Raw genomic sequence first — 22318 nt, 5'->3', positions numbered from 1 at the left:
TGGTGCTCCAGGGGATGATTTTCCGCCAGTCTTATGACTAGGGACCCCATCTATCAAAACCCACCACCACAGTTTGAACCCTGATTTGTATTTGCTCCTGACTTCATGCCACGTGCGTGCTTTCTAATGCTAGTACTATTTCCTTATCTGGTTTTTTGCATCATTGGGCAGGACCTTGACGATAAGACATGCTCCAACAGACCAAGTACCGCTGCCCTTCTCGGAATACAAAGTGATGGATTTGAAATAAGGCCTTTCCCGTCAAAAAACAAAACAAAACAAAAAAACCCAACAACCGAAAAAAGCACCCACCCCCAAAACTAATTATATATAGGCTGTTTCTTCCCGGAGTCGACTTCATTCCACATCACTTTTGGTGGAGGTGGGTGCCTGGCACTCCGTAGTCAGCCAAACAGGCTTTTCGCGAAGGCTTCCAGAGCCCAGTGTGGGGCCAATATGCCCCGCCCAACATCTATCCAACGGACTTTGCTCCTCTTCCCGCCCGCGGCTGGCCTGCCAGCTTGCCGGTCCTGCCGCTATTACAAGTTCCAAGGTGCACTGCGCATCGGGTGCCCCGTGGAAGACTCCAACTCCCAGCATGCTCCACCTCCAATGGCTCGGTCTCTCTATTCCGCCCGCATGGAACGTTGCATGCTGGGAGCTGTAGTTTCTGAGGGTGTCTGCCCCCAAGTCGTTTCCCTCGTATTCCTTCTTCGGCCCGAACCCTAGAAGGTGCCGCCTCAGTTCTGACTCCCTGATCCCGCGGCGAGGGGGGAGAAGGGACTGCTTCTGAGCACAGTCATCTTCAGTCCCGCGGCAACCCCCACCCCCCCGCGCCGCGACATTTCCACTTCCACTGACAGGGTCCCGGCAAGGCTTTCAGTCTGGGAGAAATCTATAGAGCACGCGGGAGCGCGCAGGCGCGTGAAGGCCCTGGTCGCGCTAAGGCTCCAAGGGCGGGGCGGGCGAAGAGGAGGCCTAGGCCGCTGCGGTGGCGCGCACGCCGCACGCAGGGGCGCGTCACGTGGGGCAGCGAGGATCGCAGTGCGCGTGGCCGCGGTGGCTGGTGTGGGGTTGAGTCAGTTGTTAGTGGAGGGGGGGGAAGCGACTGGTCGTCAGACTGCCCGATCCACTGGCTGAAGCAGGAAGCGAGCGAGCGGTGAGCACGGGCTGGTGACTGTGCCCTTCTCACAGCCCCGGCACTTCGCCATCTCTCCCCTCTCCCCCACCTTGGACTCCTCCCACTCTCCCTTCCCTGGACAACCCCCCCTCCCCCCCCACCCAGGCAAACCGCCGCCTCGGGCGCGCCCCCGCTCCCCCTGCGCTGTCTCTCCGATGGCGGCCGCTGCCGGGGCCATGGCAAAGCACGAGCAGATCCTGCTCCTCGACCCGCCCACAGACCTCAAATTTAAAGGTAGGTAGCGAGGTGGGCCTCTGTGAGGGGAGCGGGGAGATTTAGACCGTCAGTTCCCCTCTCGGGTCCTTTCCCTCCTTTTCTGTTTTTTGTTTTGGTGGGGGTTTGGTGGAAGGTGGAGGGTTCGGCGAGGAGGAAGGAGTGTCGTCCGCTCCCCTCTCCCCTTTTCCCAGGTTTCTGTCCCCGTCTCCCTGCTCTCTTCTCATCTTTCTCGGCGTCAGCCTTTCCTCTCTCTCCCCTCCCCCGCCCGTTCACACTCACACTCAGTTTCACGCGCGCGCACACCCAGCTTGTGGCGGGGGCTGGGGGGGGGGCGGCGGTGGAGGAGGCCGAGGCCCGGGGAAGGAAAGGCGAGCCAAGCTTGGGGTGCCGGGACCAGGCGCCTTGGCCGCCATCTTGGGATCCCGCCGGGAGGCGGCTTGCGGGTCTTGGGTTCCTGGCGGTCCCTTCAAGCTCCTGACATTCCTGCTCTGCCCCCGGGGACTCGTTGGGATTTTTCTGGGCCACCGGCGGGGGAGGCGGCTTCCGAGCGTGTGCGCCCGGGGGCTCCGGCCGGGCCCGGGGCTGGCGCGTGCTGCTCCCGCGGGCTCGGGCCCCGGGCAGCTTTCCTGGACTCTGGGCTCCGTCGGCCTTCCCAGAGCCCGCTGGAGCTCGTGTGCCCCCAGCGCCCTGTCTTGGGGGCCGCCGCTGCTCGAGTTTATCACTGCCGTGAGACAGCTGCGCTACCCGCCCCAGCCATTCCCTGGGAGGTGCCTCTTGGGACGAGGGGAAGAGATGTTCGAGATCCTGGTGATAGTGGTAGGAGAGAGCCGAGAGAATCCCTCGGAGACTGGGGCAGGCTCTGGTGTGGGTGATTCTTGACCTCCTGTAAGTAGTACGTCAGGGGAGAAGAAGTGCATTATTATTTGGTCCTTAGCGTGTTAGGTTCCAGGCAGCTGATTCTTTTCCTCTTTCTCTGGTTTTGCCTAGTCTTTGGCTTGCTGCCTGTTTGTTATTTATCATATTCCAGGATTTGCAATTTCCATAGAAATTCAGAAATGGAAACTTGTGAAAATAACTTATTTCAAAGATTTTGTTTTAAAATAATTTTGTATTAGAACCCTCGGTTAAGAGTAGGGAGGCAGCGTGCTGTTAAAGGACTTGGAATGTGAAGGACCTAGTTGTTATAGGTCCCTTGCTATAGTTTTTATTGTACTCTTTCCTTTAACACCTATGTGAAGTTGGACAAGTCACTTAATATCGTTTAGCTTTCTTTTTCTCATTTGTAAAGTGAGGAAAAAGAATGACTGTCATTGGACTAGATAATCTTCCTTTCACCTCATCTCTTCTATGCTAAAGTGCTGTTATTGGCTAGGATTCTTCCAGGTCTTTTTCTGGTGACCTTAGGAGACATATGTCTTGTGTCTCCATTTACTGCATTGTGGCCTTGAGCAAATTACTTTAGTGAGCTTACCTTACAGTCTAAATGAGGGTCAAATGCCATAATGCTTGGGGCAGGGACAAGCAGATGATAGGTATAAATGAACCTGAAGTTGCAAAAATACCTAAAACTGTAAATGGACTTAAATTGGGGAGAGTGGTTTCTTCGGTCCATTTGCTATTATTTTAGGAATCCTGGTGCTCTTTGGGATATGGAACGTTTAGGGCACTTAACTGAATGAATGAAAAAACATTTATTAAGTCTTACCGGTGTCACAGGCTCTGTGCATTAAGATCAAGGAATTATATTTTAGGAATTACATTTAAGGCATGACTTAACCTTGTTAAATGGTTGAGTACTATGTCCTTTTTGGGAGTTAGTATGTTAAATTCCACTTGTATTTTTAAAATTTTACTTAGTTTAAAAAAAATTAAAGCATTTCAAAGGGTAAAATGAAACATGATAAATCTATTATGTTCTGGGAAGTGTCAGGTCAACAGGAAAACACTTGCATTCCTGCCAGCAACTCTTCACAGGAAAGTTAATATAGCAAAGTTGCTTTATATGTCCAGAAAATTAGTTTTATGATGCTGTAGTATTAGGATACTATTACACAACTAGTGTTTGACTTTTTAAGACTGGTTTATTTCCCGTGCTTCTATAGAAAAGTTATGTAAGCAGTTGAGTAAGAGTTTTGTTTCAAGGCAAGTATGAGAAGATTTATTATTGTTTTGAGGAGTTAAGGGACACTCTGGAAAGAACTAGGTTATGTTTATTGTATTCATTCATATGGTTTTAGTTAAAAAAAAAAAAGACCTTTCCTGAAAGCCTGAAATTACATCACTAGCCACCTGCTGTTGAAATATTTTGATGTAATCTATAGTGGTGAATGCTTTTTTGCATTTTTTTTTCCACTTTATCCTGTTGTTTTGGTAGCCTGCATTCCTGAAATAATGTTGACTATGCAAGATAGTCTCTTATGCTGCCATCAGTCTTGGGAATCTTGGAAAATAGTATTAGATGAGAAGCTGCCTCATCGGCAAAGTTGGAGGGCTTCTCATGAGAAAAGTTAATATGTTGCTACAAGGATGAAGAAAGGGGACCCTCCCCCCTTATCTTTTGTGCATTCAAAAATGGACCTGTGCTTCTAATGTAATCATAAATGTTTTGAACATTTAGAAGTTATTTTTCAAACTTAGGAAAACGGATACTGTACCTTCACTCCAATAAAAGAATTAATCATTAAAGATGGATGTATTCACAGTTTGGTTTAACTAGACAGCAAGAAAAATAGAGAAAGCCTATTGTCTAGGTTTTGATAACTCATAGACTTGGTCCACAGATACATATATTTTGGACTGATGCTATAAATGGGCTTAAATGAGTAGAATAGGCTAGATTACCTTTGAGATGTCATGTGTTTAGTTCTTATGATAGTCTGAAGCTTCCCTTAACAAAGGCAAATCTTTTTAACTAGTGTAAGCCAGGTAAGTGTCTCAGTGGGTAGCAGTGCCAGCCTGGAGTTCAGAAGGACCTGAGTTGAAATCCTGCCTCATACATTTCAGAACTGTGTGATCCTGAACAAGTTACTTTAACCTGTTTGCCTCAGCTTCCTCATCTGTAAAACAGGGGTAATAATAACACTTAACCTCTCTGGGTTGCTGTGGGGATCAATGAGTTAATAATTGTAAAGTACGTACTTAGCACAGTGCCTGACACATAGTAGGCACGTACTGTTAGCTATTTAGTATTCTGGTGATGTATAACTGAACATCAGGGAATAAATTTAGTGCTTGTCCAAAGGACAGTAAAGAGGCACATGATGAGCACATTATAAATGAATTATATAGGAGTAAAGTATGCTGTCAGATGTATGATGAGACAGTCATAAGTGAAAGCAAGAGAAAACTGACAGTCTGAATGATCATTTGGTATCTGTGGAACTTCAAGAGAAAGGTACATTGAGTGGACTCCCTGTGGTAAATTTATGCGTCTATTTGCATAAAGGATAGCAATTCTGAATGTGTTGATCTGCATCCTTGAGGGCGTTACTACCTACACTGAGAGTCTGATGTAGTAGAAAGCTCTGAGAATCATGAGTCCTGAATTCAAATTCTTGCTTTGCAACTTATTCTCTTTGTGATTTTGGGCAAATCACTTAACCTATTTAGATCTCAGTATCCTCTTCATCCCTTCCAACTCTATATCTGTTATCCTATTGTCCATTGTGAAAATATGGCCATTTATTTATTCAAACATAGATGATCTTTGAACTAATGGTAAGAATTTGAGGGCTAGTCAGAAGATTTTTGATGAACTTTTAAAGAAGTTGTTACATTTGACCCCAATGGGGGATGGCCCATTTGGCTATTCACTTACAGGTGAGTTGTCTTCAAATGGGCGAATACTTATACATATACTGACCTTATGCAAATGGCTAGCATATTAGAATATTAAATGAAATAGGTAGAACAAACTGATGAAATATATGAAATTCCTCAATTTATCTCTTCTGTATTTTAAATAAATTAAAATTCTTAAGTGCGCTTTTAAAATGGTGCTATAGCTGAAGCTTGAACCATTAGTTATTTAATCAATAGGATGCATTTCCATTAGTTTTTTTTTGTGGTTTCCCCCCAATATTGAGCCCGGGATGTACTTACTCCCTTGCCAGATAATAATGCTTAGCTCTCTTTGAGCCTTCCAAGTAATTCTTTGAAACTACTCTGTACCCTTTTGTGTTTTTATGTGTGTGTTGACTAGAATTTGGAGACTAATCCCCTATATAGGGGACTACGTAGGTCTTTTAACCTCTCTGAACCCTAGTTTCTCATCTGTACATTGGACTAGATGAGACCTGATATCCTGTCCAACTCAAATATGATCCTGTGAACCATTCTCTACCTGTTTGTTAACCTATTGTAAAATTGAGGGGACTGGATTAAATTATTTTTTAAAATTGAGGGGATTGGATTAAATAATTTTTTAAAAGTTCCTTGCATTTCTAAAGATATAAGATCCTAGGACAGCTGAGCATGAAAAGGCAGGAATTTTTTTTTTTTTTTGTATAAAACAGCGTAATTCTGGGAAGCAAACTTGGGAGAACTTGGTATGAGTTTATCAAAATTTGGGATTCAAGTCAAGAGGCAGCTAGGTGGTATAGTAGATAGTGTGCTGCAGTTAAAGTTAAAATCTGAGTTCAAATTCAGGTTCAGAGACTTAGTAGCTGTATGGTCCTGCGCATGTCATTAACTGCTTTCTGCCTCAGTTTTCCTATTTGCAAAATGGAGGTGATAATAACACCTACCTCCCAAGATTGTTGTGAGGATAAAATTACATTTGTGAAGGAAAAGTGCTGCCTTCTATGTGCCAGGCATGTGCAAAGTGCTGGGCATGCAAGGAAAGGCAAAACCAGCTGCTGTTCTACAGAGGCTCACCGTTTGATGGGGGAGACAACATGCATACATCCATGTACAAATGAACAGGATAAATTTGAGATAATTAACAGAGGGAAGGAACATTAAAGAAAAATGGAAAAGTCTTTTTGCAGAAGGTGAGATTTTAGCTGAGACTTAAAGTAAGCCAGAAAGCAAAGATGAGAAGGGAGGGCGTTCCAGGCGTGAAAAACAGCCAGTGAAAATGTCTGGAATTAGGAGATGGAATATCTTCTGTGAGGCATCACAAGGAGGCCAGTGTCACTGGATGGATGGTGACACAGAGAATGTGGATTTGGTCATTGTTAGCATTTATACATTTTACTTTGCAGAACAAGCTTAGCCCATGTGACTGTATTTTTATAAATATTTTTTCCTCTTAAGTATTTTCCCCCCAGCACCTAAAAATGTTTTTCTTTCTTTCTTTTTTTTCGAAGCAATTGAGTTTAAGTGACTTAACCAGAATCACACAGCTAGTAAGTGTCTGAGGTCACATTTGAACTCAGGTCCTTCTGACTCCAGGGCTGGTGCTCTATTCACTGCGCCCCCAAAATGGTTTTCTTTAAGCAGAATTTTCTTTTTTATTAGAATGGTTAAAAGGCTGAAATTAATAAAATGGGGGGGGAGTCATCACCCCTTTATTATAACCCATATACCTTTCGAATGTCTTTCTTTTCTTTTTTCTTTGGGCTGGTTGAGTACCATTGTCTGCCACCTAATGCACTTTGATCTGTGTGGATGTGAGGTGATGAAATTACAGCACTACCTTGCCCTTAATCCCCCATTTTGAAACTTGAGGGAAATATTGAATGTAGTCACAAACTTTCAGTTAACTTGGAAATCATCTTCCTCTGCTTGTTTCTTTTTTTATCTCATGAACACATTTAGCTACCTCAGTTAAAACAGGGAGGAATTATTGTGCAAGAGAATCTTAAAAAATAGAGAAGCTAAATAATTTTGTCTGATTGCTGAGTTAACTGAGTGACTTACTTTACTTAGTACAAGGGAATAATTTTTTTAAATGTGAGGGGGTTGTTTTAGGTCAGGACCCCATATGCTTGCATAATTCACTCTCTGTTAGAGCAAACATATTGGGAAGTTATGGGAACAAAAGAGCAATTTACTTTGAGGGATATTTAAAATTTGGGGAGGGGAAGTGGTAATCTTATTTGTTAAAGTAGCAGGATGGTGATCATAGATGCAGTTATTTATATCAAATTTTCTTCCCAACTAGATTTAAACACTTTTGGCCAGTAATCTTGCCTTCTTTGGTTCCTGTTGGACCTAACACATCCTAGTTTTTGATGTTTGTTGAGTTGAATGTAAAGAACAGTATTCTAGGGGCTCTTGGGTATAAATATTAAAGAGCAAAAAGGTATGGTACCTTCAAACATCCAGTTAGGGAAGCTGGTGGTTGCAATTTAAGTAGATCTTTTCATTTAGGAACCTTTAAATCTCTCTATACCATGAATTTCTTATATGCTCAAGTGACTGATGGCCACTATTGTTATCTTTGAACTGTGAAACTGAGATACCAAGGTTTTAAGTGAGCCTCTTAAATTTTAAATACTAAATTCTAGAACTTGGAAGAGAGCCTAAAGTGCTAAATTCCTAATCTGTTGCTCTGTAAGCAGTATTTTCTCCTATGTAAAACTTGCTTCTGAATAATACATATTAATATGTTGTATATGTGAATAACTTTGTTACTGGAAATTTACATGGTAGTAGTACACATGCTCCATTGCAAAAATATTTTGGGTGAGTTAGGTCATTTATTTTTTGCTTGATCATATGCTCGATATACTCAGGAAAAAATAGCCCCTTTGTTTACTTTAAAAAATGATATTTAGTATTGATTTTCCATAATTTACAGTAGCAGATTAGTAAAAAAACATCTGTTTTGAACTCTGTATTCACATACAACGGTGAGTATACATATAGACTCTGAAATCTAGATGAAAGTCTTTTTTAGGGTTTTATGCCAAATCTAAAAGTATGACATACTGAAAGTATTAGCATTTTGCATTACACTTTAGAAATTGGTCAAACTCAGATTTATCCTCCTGTCTTGAAGATCTGATATCAGAGCTGGGATACTGCATTTTTGTCCGTAATTTAAGTCTCTTAACACAGATTGCACATTTCATTCTAGGAATGCTTTGTTGAGGTTATTGCTTTATCTGTTAGGTTGACTGTGGGTAACTCCCCCTGTTGTGGATTAGTGTTGAATAGGGTCTTTTAGACTTCAGAACTACAGGGAAGAACATTTTTTTTTTAACTTAACAAAATAATACCGTAGAATCATAGAATTTTGGAGTTGAAGGGACTTTAAGATCCTCTAAGGTCAGCAGTTCTCAAACATTTTGGTTTTAGAAGGATCACTTTATACTCTTAAAAACTGAGAACCCTAAAGAGCTTTTGGTTATATGGGTTTCTATATTCTATATTAGAAATTGAAACTGAAAATTTAAAATTTGTTTTATCATTTAAAATAATAAGCCCATTACATGTCAACATAAATAGTATTTCAATGAAAAAATAAAACTTTTCAGATTAAAAAACATTTAGTGAGAAGTGTGGAATTGTTTTACATATTTTTGCAAATCTCTTTGATGTTATCATCTGCTTGTGCATTTAGTTCTTTTTGATATGTTGGTTTGGTTGAAGTATATGAAGAAAATTTGGCTTCACACAGATATGTGATTAGACAAGGAAGTATTTTAATAGTCAAAAAAGTGCTTAGTATTATTTGGAAAATAGTTTTGACTTCAGGGTCTTGGGGGACCCCCAGAGATCCTAGGGTCACGTTTTGAGAACCACTACTCTAGTCCAAGAATTAAATTTTGCAAATGAGTTAATAGTCCCCGGGAGGTTCAATAGATGACTTGTGTGAGCTGGGAGAAGAAGGCCTGTTTCCTGATTTATTGCCAAATATTCTTTCCACTACACAACATTGACCCCTCAGTCAGCATCTTTTAACAAAAAAAAAAGCACTAGTGGAGAGCATCTTTTCTAAGAAGTTATTAGTTGATTTTTGGCCGAAGATGATGCTATTGACAAATATTTTGTGTGTACCAGCCGTATGAATCTTAGTTGCTTTCCTGTTCAGCCCTGTGGTAGAGTCAAGTTGGTAAAATGAGATGTGATGCTGAAATATTTAAATAATTCAGCTATTTTGAAACATGTCATAATATCAAAGGGATGTAAAGTATTTTATGACCCATGGGTTTATTGGATTTGGGATCGTGGGACTGAATAAAGAAATCAAGTTGTTCTTAGCTATAGAAACCAAGTAGAATAGTAATTAGAGACTTAGCGGTAATGCTATTCTCTCTCTCTTTCTCTCCTCCAAGCAAAGAAATTTAATGAAATAATACAGTAAAAAATAATTTCCCCCTTAAACTTTATACACATAATCATCAATGTGAAGTATGGATACACATTGAGCAAATGCATAGAGGAGCACAGATGTGGCCAGAGAAACATGTGGAGCAGCTAATATCTCCAACATTGTGAGGCAGTCATATCTTCTGGCATGTTATCACACTGCTCCCTCCAGGCCTGCTGTGTGTGGTTTCTGCCAGGCAAGTAGTTTACACATATTCTGCATCAGATACTGCTTTGTTGGATGCATTGTCTCCAATGAACAGTACTATGCCAGAATCATGTTTCTTTGAGGAACTGTTATGCTATATATATTGTCTGTACTAGGTGTGTAGTTTCAGCTGACTGCAGGCAGGTGCATTATTTTCTGCATGATTCTGGAGCTTCTCAGTGCTTTTAGCTTCTGGTACAGCTGGAGTCCTTGTTTGTTACTGTGCTGTCTCTTTCGCTTGAGAAGAGTGGATTCTGGCTTGGTCTTCTAGATTCAAGCTCTAATACTTTTGATATCTTAATAGCTTTCTGAAAAGTGACTGTACTTAGCTAAGCATGTGACCGAGTCTTCCCCTAAGGCAGAGAAAAATCTTCCTCAGTTTCCCACCTTTTAAAAGTCTAAAAGGCTCTAAAGACTGCTGGAGACAGAGCTTCAGGCAAAGCTGGGTGTAATGCTGTTCTCAAGATCTGTACTACCAAATGTAGTGGCAGACTTTGGAATAGACTCCAATGTGGCAACTATTAACACAAGATAGAAGTATGCTTTACAAGTGAAACCTACTTTAATGAGATCATTTTAGTGCTATAGATGATACCCACTCCATCCCTCTATTCTATGTCAAATAGAACTTCATGCTTAATACCACTTTTGGTGAATAACATTGAAGTTCCATGAAACATGATTATTATAGAAGTGCTGAATAAATCAAGATTCACATTGACTTAAAAAAACTCTCATTGAAAATTACAAGGATAAATGTTTGAATGTATAATTTAAATTTGCTTTGAATACATTTTAATTGATTTGGCAGATAATTTAGAAAACATTTTGCAATGACCTAAGAGGACAGGGCATTTTCTTGTGAATGTTTTTCAGTCTTTTCCAAACTTGGTAAGACATCAGAAGACCTATGCACTGAAGGGGACATCTCATTTCCATTCCTTAGATCTTGTATTTGGTACCCCCAGAACTTAGTGCTTGCTCATAAATGCTTAAGAAATTGACTTCCATTGATCTGTTTTCTCCCTTGACTTCATAGCTTCTCCATTCCTTCTTTCTTTATGGGTCTCTATCTCATCTCTGTCTTCATAAATACGTGTTGTTCAGTTGTTTCATTGGTGTCTGACTTTCTTGGCAAAGATACTGGAGTGGTTTGCCATTTCCTTTTCCAGCCCATTTGACATATGAGGAAACTGAGCCAAACAGGGTTAAGTGAGTTGCCCAGGGTCTCACAGTAAGTTTGAGCAAATTCAAAGTGACCAGATTAAAACTCAGGAAGATGAGTCTTCCTGATTCCTGGCCTGGTACTCTATCCACTGCACCACCTAGCTGCCCTTCATAAACACATACCAAGTCATCATATTTATACCTGCTTAAAATTGAATTAGTGTAGAACTTCCAATGAGGTCTGCTTTAGTTCCTGCCTATTTTAGTTGAAGAAAGAAAGGCCCATCTGTTTAGATAGTGAATGTGAAAATGAGAAAGAAGGGAAAAAGAGAGAAGTAGTAAATAATAAATTTTGTGTATGATATGTATGTAATGTGTGGAATTGAAAATTGATACCCCACTTTATTTTGTATTATTTTACTATATATTAATAATCAAGTTGCTATGTATTAGTTACTTTCCACTAATGTCTGAGCTTGTACTCCCTCTGAACTCCTTAAGCCTGTAGTTCTTAATTCCCTGTTTGTAACACAAGCCACCCTCCACCCATTAAGTTCCCTTCTTCAGGACTTTCCAGACACAAAATTCTAATCTGTATTTGAATCCATCAGAAATTAGTAACAAATGAACCTCAAGTTTCCTGTTCTGCCTCAGAAATCGTCAGCTGTAGAACTTCCCAGAAGATGTTGGACTACCTTGTGATAAGTTGGTGTAACTTGGAGTTAGTAACCTTAGCACTGATCAGTCAAAAGTGAGAGTCACCTTTATTATGCCAGATTGATGTTACTTTATTTTTGGATTCCTCTGTAGGACTATAAAAGAGCTGTCTCAATTGTCATATGCGTCCTTGGCTACTGAGGAGCCTTGGATCCCTTTTATTGGCATTTGTTAGCTTTGCTGATAAATAAATTGGATCTGCTTGGAACTTTATTGGCTCAGTTTCTCTTTAGTGCAGATTTTTTTTAACATCACATTTGGCAACCGTGGCAGAGACCCTGATACCCCCCCATTCTAACCTCACCCCCCCCCCCATCCCCTCTGGCTGCTGACTTGCCTGAGGAACTTTACTGTGAGGGACCATTCTGGAAGTTGGACTTCCCCTTAGGTTTGAGCCAATTCTTGTGAAATTAAAAGTCACTCAGTTATTTTAATTGGATTCAGGGATAAGGTAGTAGCCTATCTGTGGGATTTCCCCTGAGAATCATCTTAGGGGAGTAATAGGAATTCTCTTCAGAAAGATTTAGAGGTCCCGGGGGAACCCCTTCCACTAGTAGTAGTGGTCTCCACACTTTTAGAGGGACTGACAAGTTTTCATTATTAATTAATCCTCTTGGGACTGTGCTCCCAGGGCATTATCATATTCCCTTCCTGGGGATTCTCTTGGTAGACTTCTGTGAATTTCAGAGAGCATTCCTTTTTAGAGGTTTTCTGGGGCTGAGACACTCTCTTTTGGAACTCCTCAAGAGAGTTGGGGGTCTAGTAATAGCAATACAAAGAAGAATGCTATTTGACAATGAGAACAATAGAGCAAAAGCATCTTGTGAAATTTGAAACTGTTAAAGATGATTATTTTGACCTAAAATTCTATTAAATTGTGTAAAATGTGTTCTAAATCACAACTTCCCATTTAAAAGGGTATAAGTAAGAATAGAGATCTATACAAGGGTCTCAGTAAACTCCAAATATGACGTAAAGGAATGGACTACAGATTAAAGACACTTTTAAGAAGTGTAGAGTTTTAAAACAACTCTCAGGGACCTAATTTCACAAAATTGGACTTTGAGAGCTAGGGAGGATAAACTTGATCAAAGGTACTTCATTTCTCTGCTGTGAATTTTCCAGTTATGGTTTAAGGCACTGACTAGAAAAAGAGGAACTGTAATATCAGTGAAATTTCACAGTAGAAAAATTACATTTCAAACTTGTCTGGCACTTAAGATCTGCCACTTTGAATCTAAAAGTGACAGACCCTGCCATTTGAAGTGCCAGGACCTCATAAATATTCAAATTAACTTAGAAGTGAATTATTGGTTTTTATTATTTAATAGACCCTCTATTCTTTATCTTGTCTCATTCTTCCTTCTCATCCTTCTAATATGGGAAGTTCCTTCTTCCTGCTTTCCTTCAGCTCCTCCCACTATGGAAAGAGATTTAGGTGCCCCAATGGGTGCCACTTTAGTAGGCTTCCTAGACCTTTTTTGGGTGCATGGAGGCTTGGGTTGTCTCCCCTGATCTTGTTCCCTACTCAGGCTGTTCCAGCTAGTTACAGCCTTTTTTAGAGGTTTTGGCTCAGCCTTTACAATACCCTTTACCATAGGGGCTTAGGCAACCTTGTAAAGGAAGGAAGTGGAAAGCAAGCCACAGCTGAGTCAGAACCTCTAAAAAAGATATTACTTTTGAGAACTCTGACTCCTCATTAAGTACTAATAAACTGGAAATCATGAATATGCTCTTATTGTAACAAGAAGGGCCACCTTGTCAGAGATGGGTTAAGAAATAGAACTTTTCAAAGGGGAAGGTGGCTTTGTGTCTGACTTTTGGTTTTATGTGCCAGTCTTATCAAGTTGTTTGTGTAAATCAGATTTACCTTTTTCTTTGGCCTGATCGACAAGAAAAAAGGAACTTTAAAAGTCTTTTAAAAAGATAATCTTTCTCTGTTTCTAACTCTGGCCAAGCTGGAGGGGCAGACAAGAGACTCAGGGAGGAAAGGAATCTCTGTTCTCAATCTTTAGAAGATTATGGCATTGTAAACTAATTAGAGACTAAATTTTGTGACAAATATAAATTCTCTACTGTAAATTTCTAAAAATGAAAACAACTTCTAGTATTAAAAATAATAGTGAGCAAATTTAAGTGCTGTTATGGAAACATTGTTTAGACCTTTTATCACTCCTTTCCTGGAGAGTGATAGGTTTATTGTTATAGTGCAAATAAGGAAGATGATTTCACTGATTAGAGAAAGCAGTTTGAATTTTGATTTGATACTTAAAAAACTGCTTATTATTAACTCTTTCTTAATCAAGAACGGAGAGAGAAACCTAAATAAGAAAAATTTAATTTCGGATAATATTTGTTTTATCACCATGTTACCTGCTCAGCCTGAACAGTTAAGTCCTGTGAATGATATAACTGTACTGGTCAACTACAAAGTCACCTAAAGAAATTGGAATGAATTATACATTTCTCAGCCTTTAAGACAGTATTGTGATTAATTGGTTTTGTGTAATAAAATTTGTATTAAATTTAAGGTAAAATTCAGTAGAATGAAGATTAAGTCAGTAGACAGTCTGGAATATGATTGGGAAATAAAGAAGGGAGGAGTTAAGTAGAAAAAAAGTAAGAGATCAGAACATGGAAGGAGGAAATAAAGGGCAGTTTTGAAGGGCTTTAATCAAAGTACTAGAGGGATATAGAAAGAAAGGAAGGAAGTTTAAGCAAGTAGGGATGAGAGAGAGAAGGATGGGTAGAAAGTTAAAAGAAAGTTGGAGTGTGTGTGGGAAACATACTTGTTCTAGGAGTAAACCATACCCGTTGGAAAGCCAGGAAGGTTTTCATCATATTTTACATTTATTCTTTCTGAATAAATGGAGTATAGCTTGTTCAGACAAATGGGAGCCTTTTATGCTGTTCTCAATTCAAATTTCCTGCTTTGCTCTACATTGGGTGGATGCAACTCCTGAACTGCCCATGTTATGCCGCCGTGCCGAGCACCTGTGTGCTGGTGGCCGCCCCTGCCCCAACAGCTCATTAAGCATGTGGACAAGCTTCTAACCTTTCACCTGATCAGAAAACTGGTTCTGCTTGGTCACGGCTCTGATTAGAACTAGCCACCTCTGATTTATTCTGCTATCAGTCAAACATAGGAGGAGTACTTTTAATCCTGTGGAAACAAAATTCCTTCTGTTGTTTCCCACAATTCCCCCTCTTTTATTCAAAGTTTTGTTTCCACATCTTTAAGACATACTCCCTTACACTCTCAAATTCTTCCTCTTATCCATCTCCCCTTTAAGTAGGCCTAAGGGGGAGAGGTTGAATGACTCACTGACAAGTCAGAAGAGGGCAGTCTCCCTTGTAAAGACAGATATAGAGATCCAAAGGAAAACAATAATTCCATTGTCTCTTTAAGATTCACAAGTCTCTTCTCATACGGCTGTCTGGCAGGGAACATCATTCAATGAAGTCCTCTGCTCTGGGCACCTGTTCTAGCCATCTCCCGCACAGCATCTCAGCATCATCTTCTTGTAGAAACCCGCTTTCTTTTGTCCTCCTACAAAAGTGACCTTGGCACAATTTTAAGTTACTAAACCTTTCCTAAACCTTTTACTGTTATCATTCTTACTGAATCAAAATTGGAACCATGACCAATTGTCATGTTTAAGAAATCACATCAGAACCCAGTTTTTTTTTTATACTTTACATTAATCCATTATTAATCCTCCCATCAGGAGGATGAGAGTTCATTAAGGAATTAAAACAGGCCCCAGTACATACATAAATACATTGTTTTCAATTTTTAACATAGTACATATTAAGTCATAAAAATTCTGACTTCTAGTCACGCCATGTTTCTTTAAGGCATTTGCAAAATAACACGCCATTCTTCTTTTACATTAACTAATTGTAATGAAACTGAGACAAGTGTGATATTAACTAGGTAACAAAATAATGTTCTCACAAGCTCTTGACCTAATTGTCTCCATATTATTACAAAGAATTAAAGGACCCTAACTTATACAGGAATATATATATATATATATATCTATATCTATATTAGTACCAGGTATTAAGTCTAAATAGCTAGCTGTTTGGGCTAAAATCCTAAGCCTGATAGCTCAATCTTACAGTAACCTAAGATGTTCCAGAGTCAATTATCTAATAGATTTGTTATTGGGCTTACAAAACTTTTTGATTATAGAAATTTGCCACTAAGAGATTAGGGACATAACTTGTAGTTATGGGAACAGTATTTCCCTAACTTAATGTCTATTCCAGGCAGAAGGTTATGTCAAACTGCAAACTGCATCGAGCCAGGCTTAAATTCTGCCAGGTGTCAGTTGAGAAAGTCAAGAGAATTCTACCTCAGCGCATGTGGAACAGTAACTCTCTCAACCTTCCCATGCGCTCACCCTCTGGAGTTCATAGATGCACCCCACAGAGTTGCTGGCATCATGGATCAGTGGCTCGGACAGCCTTTCTTGATATCCACATCTGGAGTTACACTCAGAAAAACAGTTAACAGTCCCATTAGGTCTTTGAATAGCAGTTCCAATAATCAGTTTAAGATATGACTATAATCTCACATTGGTTAAAGAACATCTTTAAAGTGAGCTTTAAATAGCTTGCATGCAGTTCTACCCTTGTTCATAAAATTTTCCCATTAAGATCATAAGTTATTGCTCTAATAGATTTGCATCTGTTTCCCAAGCTTCTCTATCCTTCTCTAACTATGCCCAATCTGAAAGAATGAGATATACTTCAAGAATTGAACCATATAGCTATGATAGGTTCAGATACTAACTTTATTTTATGTTTTAGGCCATGGAATGAATTCCAATCAAATCAGAAAGAAAGATTTCCATCAAGGCAAATTTTCATCAAGGCAAAGAAAATTTCCATCAAGGCAAAAGTATTCCACAAGTTACCCCCCTGTAAGAAACCCAAACTGAAGATGTCTTTGATTTAGTTCCAGTAATTAATTCAGCCAATTGTATCAATACCTAACTGCTCTTACACCCTTTGGAAACATGTAAGGACCTTATTCTATATAAATACACAGTAACTTTAAATCCCAGCCTTAGTCTTGGGGATAATGATTCAACATTGCATTTGTATCCTTATTTCTTTTCTTTTATCTAATTATTACCATAACATTTAGAAAGAATGTTCTTATCTTTCACATGACTATACAAGAGTACCAATTTACCTAATTATTTGATTGAAAACATTAAAATTTCCCATATTTGCATTAATCAAACTTTCCATTTCTCCCCATAATACATAGGGCTTTGGGTACCTCCCCTCCACAATAGTGACAAATTCTGACACTTCCATTTATCACTAATTACTTGTTTTGATTACAGATTCCCAGTGTCTCTTCCCCTCATCCTGAACTTCAATAGAACTTCCTGTCTCTCCCCTCCATCTGGGTCATAAAATTTCCCCTATCTCTCTTATCATGCCTTTCACCCTTCCTTATCCTGTCCTCAATCTCTTAACCCTCTACGTAAGCATATCCTAGACATCTGGGTCCCACTCAGGGACTCAAAAGTTCACAGTGGGTTTGAATATAAACTACAATATCAAGTTATCACAACAAATTATACAGATGATTTTATAAAACATTTCTTCTGTACTTTACCTTCAAAAATAGTTCAAAATTTATCCTGAATTAAAGAGGAATAATCACTTAAACTTTCATAAAGAAAATCAGTTGGATAGCTCTAAAATGATATAGGTGACTTTTTGCTCAAAGTAAACATAAACCTTTACATATTGGGATTCATTCACAAATTCCCACAGTGCCATCACAAACTCCTAAGTACCAAAAGGGGAGGAAGTTTGTTTTTTTTCCCCTCATAAGGCAAGAACATACCCAATTGAACTAGCCTTATCACAATAACAAAGTTTACCAGGCCTTCAAAAATTCACTCAGTATTTTTTCCTTCCCTTGTTTTAAACTACATCACTAGAAATCAATTATAAACCTCCAGATTAACATACATAAATATATTCTTTGATGATACAGGCTTGAAAATCACACCCCTATATTTTTCTGAGGATTCTTATTTGCTCGATAGGAATTTTACAACACAGAAACCTTTTGCACAGAGTTTATAAGAACTTAAATATAGACAAAGCTTGGAAGTTTATCCTAATTCGTCCATTCTTCCTTATTTTTTTTGCACAATTCTTAACCTAACATCTATAAGAGAAATCCCTTTTTCATAAATTCCCAAAGTATTATAACAACTAATTTCATAGATATCACAAAGCGCCAAATTTTCTGATAAAACCTCTTGTACGTAATTGGCAAAAATTACAAGGGGAGATCTTAAACAAGATCCTTCCTTGCATAATTACCAAGTTTCCTTTCACAAACACACTTTTATAAATATTTTATAGCAAAACAATTTTAACTGAATCTTCCTTTTAAATAAAGACAAAACTTGTAAGTTAATGATTTCTTAAGTTTACAGCAGTAGAACAGCTTCTTAACCCATTGTCATTTTTCTCCGACAGTACAATTCTTAACATTTAGGTAAGAGAAATTGCTTTTTAAACAGCCCAATGATCAATTTAGGTGAATGCATTTCTAAATCACCTTGCACAGAGAATCATTCATCTCATTACCAACACGTGGAAACTATCACTCTAAACCACTGTATACATTTTCATAAATAGCCAAGATTTCAAATGGAAAATCTGCTACAATATTAGTATTACTTAATTATAAGCAAATATAAGTTTCAAGTTATCACATTTTTATCACATCCTTAAAAAAACTCAATCCATATGCAACAAAAGTCAGATCAAAAAAATTGCTTTAACACCATTTTTAACTAACAGTGGTCTCTCAAATTTTACAACCTAAGAGAACTTTAAAAATTCTATACAATTTAGAAATAAGATGACATCAATTACACTTCCAGATTATCACATATAGAAATTATTGGTCCTATTACTTTCGGTATTTAAAAACCACCTCAAAGCCATTAAGTTATGTGAGAAATGTGGTTTTGGGGATCACTGGACTAACCCAAATTGTGAGAAAATGCAGCTTTGGGGATCATTGGACTTCCTAGGCGGGGCCAAAGTCCTGAGGAAGAACGCTGTGATAATCCCTAGGGAAGCTGTACAGATCACAGGACTCCCAGAGGAAGACCAAGTGGTAGCCCCCCCCCTTAATCTGTGGGGATCACAGGGCCTTCTAGGGGTCAGACCCTAAGGAGGACCCAAGTGATGGCCCCTTAGGATGGCAGTAAGATCACAAGGCTCCCAAGACAGGGCCAGAAGTCCCAAGTGATGTCCCCTTAAGAAGGCTGTGCAGACCACAGGGTTCGCCAAGGGAATCCGGAGTGGCAGCCCTCTTAACACTGCAATGGGGATCACAGGACACCCGAAGACAAGATTGGGGAGTAAGGCCGGCAAGTTTCCACTGCCTGTTGCTTCCCTTCACTTGACCTTAGGAAGATCCACGTGATTTGCCCATTCTCACCCAAAGAACTCAGGACCAGAGTGGGCAGAGGAAGGCATTTTATTATGTTCTTCAAGAGAGTGGGTGTAGTGTTCACTGGAACACTCACACTGCTAAAGCTGCAGGAGCAGGGGTAACCATTCCCTCCACTCCTGCTAGAGTTACGGTTAGTTTACAATCTTTATTTTTTTACCTAGTTTTCCTAGGTTATGCAGTTTATATAGGTAGGATAATAAGGATACAGGAGCAAAAGTGAAGTTAATTAGATTTTCCTTGTCTTAGTTTAGGATTAAACTTCATTCTTTTACTTCCCCTACTTCCCCTCTTTAACATATGCAAATTATGCAAATTAGTAGGCCTGGATTCTTGACCAAGACCAGACCCTAGATAAGGTTGAACTGGTTCAAGCTGTTTGGCCTCTCTAATTCCCCTGCCTTCTCAAAAAGCATGCACATGCTTACAAGCCCCTTGAGGCCTGGTTTCTGCTAAAGCTGGGGTGGGGGAGGGGGAAGTACACCTTTAGTTCTGTGGAAACAAAACTCCTCCTCCCATTTCTTACAAGTATGACCAATCATTGCCAAATAACAATATGTAAACCTTTTAATTGCATCCTGGTATTCCCTTAAATGTATGTTATTTAGCTGTGTATTCCCGGCTCTGAATAGCTCTTCTGAGAAAAGTTTAAAAGTTTGCCCCAAGTCACCTAAGGAAAGATCGAAGAGGGAGTGGCCAAGAGCACATGGGTTTGCTGTTCTCCCATCTGGCATCTAAGCGGCTCCTTCTTCTATTTTACCTTCCATATTTTCTCTCTTTAATAATCTTTACTTAGACCACCTCCACCCTTTATATTTTATATTTCAAATAAGATAAAAGAATTCCACTTACCCAATTCTGTTCCCTCTTCTGCACCTAAGGAAACTAGATGGAGTTAAATACCCCTCAACTTCTACAAAGAGCTTTTTAACCCTTATGATCTAATTAAACCTTAATTCAAAATTCCCAGTCTTTCACTCTAGGCTGTCTCTGCCTGAGATCTTTTTGTTCTGCTAATTAACTCCACCTCTAACCTCAGGAGAGCCACTTCCAGCCTCAAAAACTTCTTAGAGGTTTCCCTTGCTGCATTTTGAATTTCCCCTTCCAAAAAACATAAAGCATTCATCTCAAACTAGCAGACAAAACACCACACTGGAGAGTGTACACGAATAATTTGGAATTCGAATTCAGAACTACCTTAAGCATTAAATTAAGAGTAACACATTTCATATTTCACATTTCTAAATACGACCGGAATGAATTCAGATTGTGTCCCATTACACAAAAACTTCTCTTTTCTCCAAAATTTCCAAACCTTTTATGCTTCCCTGTAAATAGATTATACCTTCCTTTCTACCCACTTTTCCTCTCCTTCCCACATGCTTAAACTTTCTTGCCTTTCCTTCTATCTACTTATCCCTGTGGTAGACTTTGATTAAAGCACCTTTAAAACTGCACATATCTTATTTCTTTCTAATCCTGACCTGACACTTCTATACTCTTCAACTTGTCTTTTCCATCATGTAAGCTAAACAGTAAAGTATTTTCTCTCTCTTTCACTCTCCTATTTACCCAGTCCTCTGAGACTGCTGCCCATGCAGGGAGAATGGAGGAGGAGATAAAGAGAAGTGGCATTCTGAGGAAGGTCCACCTTCTATCTTTATCCTGGGTTAACCCGTTGTTTTCCCACTTAGCCAGCATTTATCTCAGTGGACTTTTTTGGATAAAATGCTTGGAGGAATTCCATCCTCCTCCCTGGTACCTTTTTTTTCCTTCAACGTGTGCACTTTCATTTGAACTGGTCTTAAGTCAGTGTACAGGTAAAGCTCTTCCCCTCCCGCAAGTACTGGCACCAATATCAAAAAACTGGCAGGGAGATTGTAAAGTCTTCATTCACTTCTATGTTGGGGGCAGGGAGGGAATTTAGGGGGCCATTCATTATGGCTGACAATTTAAAAAAAGAACAAGTATTAAGGTAAAAGATACAAAAAGTTTTTTTTTTAAAGGATTACATAATTTACATGTAAAGCAATACTAGTACCTTCCCCTCCTGCCCCCTCCCCATCTGGATTTTTGTTATGTAGCTCCTTTGCTTTAGCAGAGGACAGCCTTCACAGAGGCTTGTAAGTCTGTAACAATGCATTATACAATATTTGGAATGACTGTTAAAACAAAACGAATGTACGATCAGAGTCCTGAAGACGTACTGTAGAACTTTGTGGATGTTTGCCTCCAATATACTTAGACTGCTCATCACCTTCACCTTCCCAGTTTTTAAATCCTGAGTCACATGCCAAAAAAACAAATAAAGCTATGCCAATCTCATCTCTTTTTTTGGGCAACTATCATGTCACACCCTTTGACCAAAAAAAAAAACCATTGAAAAAAACAAACAGTCCATTTAGAAGCTTTTGCAGAGGACAGTGGAAGGCCCAGATTCATCATACTTCTGCTTGCTGATCCACATCTGCTGGAAGGTGGAAAGAGAGGCCAGGATGGAGCCTCCAATCCAGATAGAGTATTTGTGCTCAGATGGGGCAATGATCTTGATTTTCATTGTGCTGGGAGCTAGGGTTGTAATCTCCTTCTGCATCCTGTCAGCAATATCTGGGTACATGGTGGTATCACCAGACAATATGGTATTGGCATACAAATCCTTACGGACGTCAATATCACACTTCATGATTGAGTTGAGGGTAGTTCGTGGATTCCACAGGATTCCATACCTAAGAAAAATGGTTGGAAGAGAGCTTCTGGGCATCAGAACCTCTCATTGCCAGTGGTGATAACCTGACCATCAGGGACCTCAGCTCTTTTCCACAGAGGAGCTAGATGCAGCAGTAGCCATCTGCTCAAAGTCTAGGGTGACGTAACACAACTTCTCCTTTATGTTATGCACGATTTCCCTCTCAGCTGTGGTAGTGAAACTGTACCATCTCTCAGTCAGGATCTTCATGAGGTAGTCCGTCAGATCACAGCCAGCCAGATCCAGATGGAGGATGGCGTGGGGAAGGGCATAAGCTTCATAGGTGGGCGCATTGTATGTCGCACCATCACCAGA

General features: G+C 39.7%; 1 protein-coding gene across 1 annotated transcript in view; it reads left to right on the top strand.

Moving 5' to 3' along the window:
* The first annotated feature begins 705 nt into the window (after positions 1-705).
* VAPA (VAMP associated protein A) overlaps positions 706-22318 on the top strand; it is an 82737-nt gene continuing 61124 nt past the window's right edge. Inside the window, exon 1 of the mRNA XM_036751697.1 lies at positions 706-1414. Within this exon, the coding sequence (XP_036607592.1) occupies positions 1336-1414 (79 nt within the window). The 5' untranslated portion in view covers positions 706-1335. The remainder of the gene's footprint in view (positions 1415-22318) is intronic.

Source organism: Trichosurus vulpecula, chromosome 1 (genome assembly GCF_011100635.1).
Source record: "Trichosurus vulpecula isolate mTriVul1 chromosome 1, mTriVul1.pri, whole genome shotgun sequence".
NCBI classification, from domain to species: domain Eukaryota; kingdom Metazoa; phylum Chordata; class Mammalia; order Diprotodontia; family Phalangeridae; genus Trichosurus; species Trichosurus vulpecula.
The sequence above is the reverse complement of the archived record's forward strand: the minus strand, read 5'-3'. Positions and strand labels throughout refer to the sequence as shown.